General features: G+C 47.7%; 1 protein-coding gene across 1 annotated transcript; it reads left to right on the forward strand.

Annotated features, from left to right (window-relative positions):
• The first annotated feature begins 455 nt into the window (after positions 1 to 455).
• IL22RA1 (interleukin 22 receptor subunit alpha 1) lies at positions 456 to 7,540 on the forward strand. The gene is made up of 7 exons (XM_005142457.3): positions 456 to 677; positions 2,799 to 2,931; positions 3,653 to 3,834; positions 4,061 to 4,245; positions 4,701 to 4,836; positions 5,620 to 5,741; positions 6,023 to 7,540. Exons 1-7 carry the CDS (start codon positions 635 to 637, stop codon positions 7,073 to 7,075), a joined length of 1,854 nt encoding a protein of 617 aa, XP_005142514.2. The 5' UTR covers positions 456 to 634; the 3' UTR covers positions 7,076 to 7,540.
• Positions 7,541 to 9,900: the final 2,360 nt, after the last annotated feature.

Consider the following 9,900-nt stretch of genomic DNA (forward strand, 5'->3'; position numbering starts at 1 on the left):
TGAGAAAAGCCACGGACAGAACGGGCTCTTCCTGCAGGAAGGTGACATTTTCCCATGCCAAGTGAGGGAACCTCCGGGCTTGAGGAGAGTGACGAGGACAATGGGAGAGTTTAAAGCCAGTGGTCCTCTGACCTTCCTTCTAGGAAGTTATTGGAGGGTGTTTCTTAAGTAAACAGGGGTTTGCTCCCAGCAGTTTACAACCAAGAGGAGCACAGCACTAAGGCTGAGCTTCTGGAGTTTTGTGAGTCGAAGTTACCTGCTCAGAAAAGCAAGCCCCAAACCTGAGAAACTTCCGTGAGGGCGCTGGGGCAGGAAGCTATCAGCAGAATGGCACTTGGCTCTCTTTCAACAACTGGGGATTTTCTGAGCCTCTGGCCTGTGCACCTTTGTACGGAGAGGTGTGTGCGCCCAGGAGGGAGAGCTGCTCCCCTTGTCACTCTGGGCTGGCTCTCACACATGCGCACAGATCTATCTGTAGCTGGTGATCTCAGGTGTGCGTGCAGGCAGGACAGCTCCGCAGCCTGTTACTGAGCAACAAATCCAGCACAGCCTCACAGGAGCAGCTCCTGTAAAAGGTGATTCACCTGCACACAGGATCAGCTCCTGCTCCCCAGCCCAGCTCACACAGCTATTCATGAAGAAGTTCCTGATCGTCTTAGCTGCACTTTCAGTGGTCGGTAAGTCCTGACTTCTCTTTTCTGTCACTGATGGTGGTTGTTTCAGTTTGATCCTGTAGCATGGGAAGTAGCCCAGTAGTGCTTCCTGAAACAAGACCTGGAGAACAAGCTGTTGCCTGAAAAGCTCTCTTCTGTCTTCCTCTCCTTTTAATATCTTCAAGGTACTGGTGGTGTGCTCCGTGTTCCAAGGTTTAATAGGGAGAAGAAAAGATTCCTTAACTTCAAAGCATTTGCCACTGATGTTACAACCCAAATGCTGCAGGAGTAAAGGATATTCACTGACCTGGGGAGGTTTGGATCAGTCCCCATGAGTCTTAAGCAGAGACACAAATGAACAGGCCAAATTCCAAAAGAGATACAAACAACGTATCCCTAAAAGCCGTTTAATCCTACCCCACATGCGGCAAACTGACCCCAGGTGAATCAGATATAAACATGTTATGTTTTCAAATGCCACCTTTACAGCACGAAACCTTACCATCATCTGCTCTTGTGCTGGTGATCTTGCACTGGAGGGAAGGCGCCTTCCAAAACTTCTAAACCAGAGGGACTTTAACGCTGGGGAACATCCCGGGTTTTCCCTGCCCACACTTGACTGTACTTGTGTTAACTGCTTTGCATAACTGTGTTTTAGTATGAATAAATGTGGGAAAACAATGAGGGCACTGGTGACTCAGTTTTCATGGAGCTCAGACAGGGAAATCCACCTCCTTTGGACGGACTGCTGCATTTCAGCCTTGCCAGGAATCCTGTGCTGTCTTCCATGAGCAGTGGCAAGGGCTGAACTGCAGATGAGCTCAGGACAAAAGCCAGAGCAGACTGCAATCAATTTCAGTGTTGCTTCCCTTCCCAAATGCCAGACACAGGACTGAGAACTGGGTTTATGCTGCTCTGCCTAATTCTCTCCACCTTTAGAGAGGCAGCTGGAGGGAATGCTTGGAGTGAGGGTCCAGGAACTGATGAGCTTTAGTCCCTGCTCTACTACAACTGCTCCATGTGATCTTGTCCAAGTCACCCCCATTCAGGTCCTCAGTTCTCCCATGTAAAATGGTGCTGCTTTTACTTACTTACCACACCACTTTTACACGGGGGGACTCACTGATTCAGAGTGTCCATTTACCAGCACCACAATGGTACTGCTTGTCTTCAGCCAGGGCAGGCTGAAGCCCAGGCGTGTTCAAGGTGCTTATTGATACTGCAAACCAAGAGCTGAGTAATGTCTAAAGTATTTCCCTTTGAAGATGCATCTGCAATTAGAATTTAAACAGCTAACGATTCTGAAGGTTACTCTGCGTGTTAGATGGTCTTGAGAATGAGCCTTGAGACACTTCTGCACTGTGCATTCTCCTGACAGGAGAGAGCCATAATTCTCCAGGACACTTGTCTGCAGTGCCTGCTCAGAGCCAGTTTGCTGCAGGTGGATGGTGGGGTATTCTGCTCTAGAGAGGCAGCACAGAGCAGGGGTGTGTTTGTCAGGGGGAAGCGACATCTCTGCTTACCAGAGCCAGGGCCCATCCTCCGTAGGGAAGAGGCACAGGGCTCCATGTGCTGGGAGCTCAGCGAGTTGTTTGCCTTCACGCCAGCACACCCAGATCAGAGTCCAAGCGTTGGGTCTTAGCATATCACTGTGTGCAGGCAGGCTCCATCCAAGCAAACACGGAGCACTGGAGGTCAGTGGCAGTCACCTCTTCAGTGACGTGAGACTCATCACAACATGTTACTCCCTTGAGTATGGGCAAAAAGCAGAGACATTCACAGACATGAATCTGGCCCTGAAAACAGGTTACTGTTGTTTCCAGCTCTTTAATCGCTTTAAAAGAAAGCTGATAAGGGACTCAAGGATTCTCTTTCTGACTCCAGAGGTTTTGCGGTTCTGTAACAATTCCTAACTTCCATTTCTCTGTGACGATTCAACAATCTGCAAGGTATCTACAGTGCTGTGTGCAGGGTCTCAAGTCCTGTCCTGTTCAAGCTTCTGCTCTGCAGCCCACCTTTACCAAACTGGAGGTGCTGTGCCTGGTTCTTCTGCTGGCTAAGAGGCTGAGCAGCAGCAGGCCCACATTCAGCTGAGGGCTGAGATGCCACAATATGCATTTTAACACTAGTTTCTTTGCTCCGTAGGCACTGTGACTACAGAGAGGTCATCATGTCTGAAACGTGTAGCATTTTCTTCTACAAACTTTGAGAACATCCTGACATGGGAAACGGAAGCAGATATTCCCCCTGGCACCACATTTGATGTCCAATATAAGCAGTATGTGAAGTTTGCTTTGCTCTGAAGTGCTGCTGTTCCTGGGGACACTGTTCTCAGAGAGAGAAGGGCTGAGAAAGAAAAGCAGATTTCGCTGTTCCTGCCATGTGTTTTACTGTTATGGAAATGGTTCTTCTCAGACAAGAACTCAGTACAAGATAGGGTTATTTATACTGGTAGATGGTGCCCAGTTAAGCAAATAGTTTCACATCTTGGGTTGCCAACTCCATTTCTGAGCTGTTCTTTGCCTTCAGCAACTTCCTTCTCTCTCTCCTGTCATTTCCTGTAAATACAGTGATAGCAAATGTCTTCCTCGGGTTCAGTCCCTAAAATTAAGAGAAACCAGACCAGTGCTACGCAATAGCCTTGTCCTTTGGGGCAGTCTGCAGACCCTGCAGCAAATCCACATATGAGCATCCAGTGTCAGAGACAGGCAGAGAGCCCCAGAGCCACTGACTCGCAGGACACTCCCGTGCATACATACCTTGCAACAAGCTGCACTTCCTCGAGGTGATGGCCACGCACAAGCCAGCAGCCAGAACAGGCTGAAGTTCAGGGGATGTTCCCCTGCTCCTTTGCCTGCCCATCCCCTGCCACTTGCTGATTGCAATAATGAATCTAAGAACCACTAAGAGTTGGCAAAACAGCCTGTTTGGGTCATTCTAGAGGAGGGATGGATTGCTTCTGTTGTACAAAACTGACCAACAGCTTTGTTTGTCCTAAGGTATGGAGAAAAATCCTGGCTGAACAAGCCCGAGTGCCAGAGCATCACACAGCCCTTCTGCAATCTCACTCGTGAAACAGAAAACTTCACCGAGCACTACTATGCCAGGGTGAGGGCCACTGCCCAGAACCACTGCTCCTCCAACTGGGTACGCTCAGAAAGATTTGAACCCAGGAAAGAGAGTACGTACCACTGCCGACAACTGTTATCCTGCTTGGGAGGGGCACATTCCAAGTCTTGCTGATGGTCAGAACAGCATCTCCTCTCCTTTCGGTAGTGCAGGACTCCCTGCTGGCTAGGAAGGGAGGCTGGTATGGGCAGTGAGCTCAAGGAGGTGTCTAAGATGCACACAAGATGATCTGGTAACATATCAGCTTTAACTTCAGCTGCCTGTTCTATCTTCTCTAGCTGTTATTGGGGCACCAGCAGTGGAGTATATTCCTTATGTACGCTCCATAAAGTTCCTTATCCAGCCCCCCTACACTCCACTGAGAGACGAGGATGAGCGCCAGCTAACCGTAGAGGAAGTCTGTAGCAAATTTGGTGCTGTGGAATATCACTTAACAATATTCAACCAAAGGACACACCAAAAGGTAAAGTACAACCTCTGGCCATGAGCCACTGACTTTCTTATGTCACATTTCATGTAAGGCTCTCAGAGCTTTCACGTGATGAATGAGTTTCTCATGTGCAAGGGAAAGTGTCAGAGTCTTTGACTTGCAGCAGACAAGAGGAACTTGTCTAAAATTCTGGAAAAGATTCCAGAATTCCTCTAAAATTCTGGAAAAGAAACTGGAGATTCCCAGGATATGGGACTAAACCAAAGAATCACTGAAGTAGTTCAAGTCTTAAGGAGTTCAAATGTAAAAATTCAATACAGTAATAGGTGAAAGCAAGTGATATATTTAGGATTCTGTATATACAGAATTCTAGTCCTGTAGCATCTTATTAGCAAACAAAATGTGATGCTGAATTTTGCAGTCTGATTTGAAGAAAATGTATGTATGTAATCTCTCTAAAATACAGAATTTGCTTTTATTTTAAACAGTGGACAAAGAATGAGCACAACAAAGAATTTGAAGTTTCCAACTTGGACCCAGACACCAACTATAATGGAACAGTGTATTTATCTCTCCTCCAGAGAAGCAGCAAATCTCAAGTATTTTGGGTTAAAACACTAGCAGGTGAGGCTGTTGACTCTTTGTCATGGTTTAAACCCAGTCAGCCATAGATCAGCCATGCAGTCTCTCGCTCACTCCCCCCCTTCTTTCCCTCCCCATGCTCTTGGAGGGATGAAGAGGAGAATTGAAAAGAATGCAACTCTCATGAGATAAGAACAGTCCCGTAACTAAGGTATAACACAAATCACTACTGCTGCCACCAGTAATAAAAAGGATAAAGGAAATAACAAGGAAAGAGAATACAACACCTCACCACCCCCTGACTGATACCTCACCCCACAGCCAACTAGCCCTTCCGGGTAACTCCAGTTACATCCTGGGCATGACATGCCCTCTTTGGCTAGTTTGGATCAGGTGTCCTGTCTCTGCTTCCTCCCAGCTTCCCCTCCTCCCTGGCAAGCATGAGACTCACAAAGTCCTTGGTGAGATTAAACATTTGAGCAACAACTAAAAACATCGGTGTTATCGGTGCTGTTCCCAGTCTGAAAGTCAAAAAACACAGCGCTGCACCAGCTACTAAGAAGGAGAAAAATGACTGCTGCTGCTGAACCCAGGACACCCTTCTAACTTAAAAATCCAGCTGGGATACTTGGATACACAAAAGGGACTGCTTTTCAGCTGGTTTAAGATAACATGGCCTTGCTAAAAATACTGATGCAACACTGACTTCTCTAATCTAAAAGCTAGTCCTATGAGCCTAGACCTAGAACATCACTCATCTCATGGTTTTTCTAACCCAACCTTCTGAAGCTACCTTTCCCACTTGTTCTCTGCCCCACTAACCAGACCACACGTGGCTCCTGTACTGCTCCGTGGCACTCGCCCTCTGCGCTGGACTAGCGTTTGCTGCCGTTAGCCTTGGGATCTACAAGTACATCAAGCAGCAGAGCGCACAGCCCATGTCTCTGGTAAGTGCTCTGAAGCACTGCAGCAAAGCTCTGGAATGCCAGGATGCTGTGCAGGCACTTAAACAGCATTGCTGCCTGAGGAGGGTGCATGGTCTGTATTCCTTTGAAGGGTCATTCCCCAGGCAAAAAAACAGAATCCTTCTGTCAGCAGAGCAGATCCTTAGGGCTGTTCCTGGCTTTTACTGATATTTCCCCAATGAAAATCTTACAGAATCTAAAGCAAACTTCTAAAAATCACAGCTTCTTGTTAATAACTCATGTCTTTTTATTTATGTCAACAGGACTTTAGAGGGATTTCATCGTTCCAGCCTCTTACACTGACAGTGGAGCATATTATAAAGCCCATTAACTTATCCAAACCTTCACTTCTGATCTCTGAAGCACAGCTACCGCAGATCAGCCAACATTTGGACACAGCACTGGAGCCACCATGGTCTTCCCATCCACCAGAGACTCCTTATCAGCAGCAGTCGGATGTGCCCACTCTCCAGCTGCCCGCACGGCCACTCTGTGTGGCCACTGCAGCTCCCACAGGTTACACTCCTCGTGGAGACCAGCAGAGCATTCCTACTGCCACATCCAGCAAAGTCCTGCAGAGCATTCCCACTGCCATATCCAGCAAAGTCCTGCCCCTCACCTATGGGGTGTGTGTTGATAGCACAGACCATGCAGACAAGGAGAATGTGCAGCCAAAGCAAATGCTGAAGGGAGTCCCTCTAGATTGTTCTGCTGGTGGGAAGCTCATAACACAGGTGCTAGGCAAGAGCCACAACCATTGGAATTACAAAGCACAGGGACCAAACCTGGCACTGTGGGACAGCAGTGACACAGGGGAGAGAGTTCTCTTAGAGGGGAACCCTGAGCAAACACAGCAGCTGCTGCTGCAGACTGATGGGATGAGAAGGAAAGTGCTTGTATCCCGGCTGCCACTGCCTTTGCTGGAACAAGGAGGATGCTACAGAAAACAGACAGCAGGACTGCCTGCAGTGACAGCTGACACGGACTGTGCTCTGGAGGACAAGCTGCTGTCACCTCTGTCAGCAGCTCTCCTTTTCTCAGTCAGTGCTGGCAACAGCTTCCCTGGAGAGAACACCCCAGAGCAGTGGGTGTTGCCAGGTTCATTCTCACATCCTGCAAATAACCTGCAGTTCCCAGAGACTCAAGAAATGGAAACGTTAACAGCAATAAAGGAGCTCAGCTGCACAAAACTGAGTAACGCTGTGTCCCAAGACACTGCTGCAGGCCGGGACAGCTGCACTCCTCTCACTATGCTGTTCAAAGACCTGGACTTAAAAGTGCTGTGGGATGAGGATGAGAACACGGAGTTTTATTAGGCTGCCTTAATGTTACTGAATTCCAGATTACTTTGCTTGTATGGAATGGCAGCCCACCCTGCAAGCCATGCAATGCACAGAGACACAGCTCACCTTGGCTGTGTTACTGGCCCAGAGCTGTCAGACTCTTCCCCCTGTTCTGTTGTGGAGACGGGTACCTTTGCTGATTTAAATCCTTGTTGGCACACTGCAGTACTGTATCTCTGCACTTAAATAACAAGCTTTTATTTCTTGTATACTCTTCAAGTTTATTATGAATTGGACTACTTTAAAAGCTGGGTTAAGATTCAAGTTCAAATTCCAGATTCAGTTTACTGAATTAGCAAAATTCACAACAAAAACTGTATTTGTTCTTTACCCACACCAAGGATACAGGTCCAAGACATAACCATCCTTTGAATTCAGGTGCAAACCTATGCAAACCTAAATGCAATAAATGCATCATGGTACAGTAAAAGAACTAAATATCTGTTGGTGTTCTACCGTTGGATATATGCGTTGTGCAAAACAACAGGCTATTTCCATGAAGTGGACTTTGCCTTTAAAGCAGCCACTGAACCTGTACAAATAGCTCCTGGTGCAGCAGTTCAGTGTCCCACGTGCTGTGCCCATTAATGCCTGTGGGCAGATAAAGCCATTCTCATCTCTGCCACAGGTTAGTGCAGTCTGGGCCCTGCCTGGATGTATTTCTCAGCTGCCGCTCATTTCTTTCCCTGAAACAGACACACGTTCTTCTCTTCCCTTAAAATCCCCAGGGACAAAGCAGCCAGGAGCACATCCCACAGAGGCAGGAATGTGGGCATTTACATGACTCTCAGTTCAACCCTCACACCAGTGTCAATTCATGCACTCAGTAATCTGGGAGGGAAACTAGGGAGAGTTTGAGCTGCCTCCTCTCACCCTTCACTGACTGTGGATGAGGAACGTGCTCCCTTTGCATGGCAAAGGATTGCTGAGCCCTCCCCTGCCCCTGTTACCAGTGCACCCACCTCCAGGGCTGGAATAAACCGAACCCACTGTAAATTGAGACAAATTCCTTTAGCACTGCACCTTTACCAAAAGCAAGTGAAATGGACAGAGGAGACACTTGTGTCATTAAGAGGAAAGCACAGTTCAGCCTGCTGGTTTCCATTGGTGTGGTGAAAAAGTGTGAGTGTCTGATGACAGCCGTTGTAGAGAACTGAAACTGTAAGAATGATCATGGCTACGAGTGGCATGGGAAGCACTCGCTTGGAGGGCATGGCCAGGGAAAGGCTGACAGAGCAGAACTCGCCTGCTCTCACCATGAGCCATTCAGGTGTTCTTGCAGCCCAGAGGAGCTAAAGCCCAAATTCCCCTTGTTTTGGAGTGATTTTGCAAATAAACCATAGCCTCATGAAGGAAAGGGGTTTGATGGCTCAACCCAGCATTACAGGATTAGTCTCAGAAACTTTACAGGCAAAGGTTCACCTCCTGACTCCAGCACTGGTAACAAACAAAGCTGATGAGGCCAAACAGTCAAAATGCCAGATGTGGTGAAGAGCTGTCACGGCACTGGGTATGACTGGTCTGAGGATGGGCACGGTCTGGGCAGCAACTGGAAGGACATTTCCATTGTGTCAGCTTTACCTCATACCATTCAGTATCAAAGGTTCTGTGGAATGTTGCTGGAGCTGGTTCATGTACTGCGTCCAAACTATGGCACCAAACCCTCAGCACCCAGCAACGCTGGCCCAGAGCCCAGCTGCGTTGTTCCCAAGGGGTGTGAGACCCCGGTAACATTCCAGCCTCCAGCTCCCCCCGGAGCGGCTGCAGGGCAAGCCAGTGATGCCAATTACCTTAGTCAGAGTTGCCTGTGATCTGCATATCTTGTGTCAACAGCATTCCCAGGGATGCTACCCAGGGAATAATCAAATGCCACAGTGACAACATTTTGGCTCCTGTTGTGAAACAGGACCCTCAGCACCGGATTAGTATGGGCAGCATAGTGTGAAAGGGAAGAGGGCCTTATAGAGAATTTGTAGATATGGCAAGAAAATGCATTTTCTGTTTAAAAGCCTTTTCAAGTCCCTCAGCAGAGCCCTGTCATGCAGTCTGATCACATCCAGCCTGTAATAAGTATATCATCTTGACGGCCCAGGATGGGAGATGGGAACCGAGGCACAGAAAGCCTGGGATTAGGTTTTTAGAATGTGTGTGGGGTGACTGACAGCTATATTCCCAACTTCCTGCTCTGATCATGGACAAGTTATTATTTATCTTTTAGGCCTCAATATATTAAGCAGGAGGAGTTTGATTCTTGTCTCATTAGTCACCTCTTAAATTTAACAGAAAGATCATCCCTTCTAAAACTATTCCTCTTTGGACAAACTTGGAAAGAGATGTTGCCATCACTGAACTTTATTGTGGCTGTGTGAGGAAGGTGCTTGTCCACCCCCATCACCATGCTCTGATTTTAGTGCCTTCGTTTCATGCTTTTCAGAATCAAAACTGACAGCCTTGTTTGTGTCAAAAGGCATCACAGCAAACAGGTACAGGACTCAACTGTCTCACCTGTGTAAGGACACTCAGGATTCAACACTTGTTCAAAGGTCTCCCTGTGTCAGGCACCCGTACCTTACAACAGCCTATTCCTCGTTATCCTGACTTTTCCAGATAACAGATTCAATAGCTCTAGATAATAAAAACTCCAAGTGCCTCGCACAAAGGCCATGCTAATTCCCAGGCTGATGCCAGGCTGATGACAGGTGAGCATTGCAGTCCCAGTTGTCACAGGGATATCAGCACACATGTGGCAGCTGTCACCCAGTCACCACCATTAACCTTCTGTCCTCTCAGCTAAACCC

The sequence above is a fragment of the Melopsittacus undulatus genome, chromosome 14, assembly GCF_012275295.1.
Source record: "Melopsittacus undulatus isolate bMelUnd1 chromosome 14, bMelUnd1.mat.Z, whole genome shotgun sequence".
Classification (NCBI taxonomy): Eukaryota; Metazoa; Chordata; class Aves; order Psittaciformes; family Psittaculidae; genus Melopsittacus; species Melopsittacus undulatus.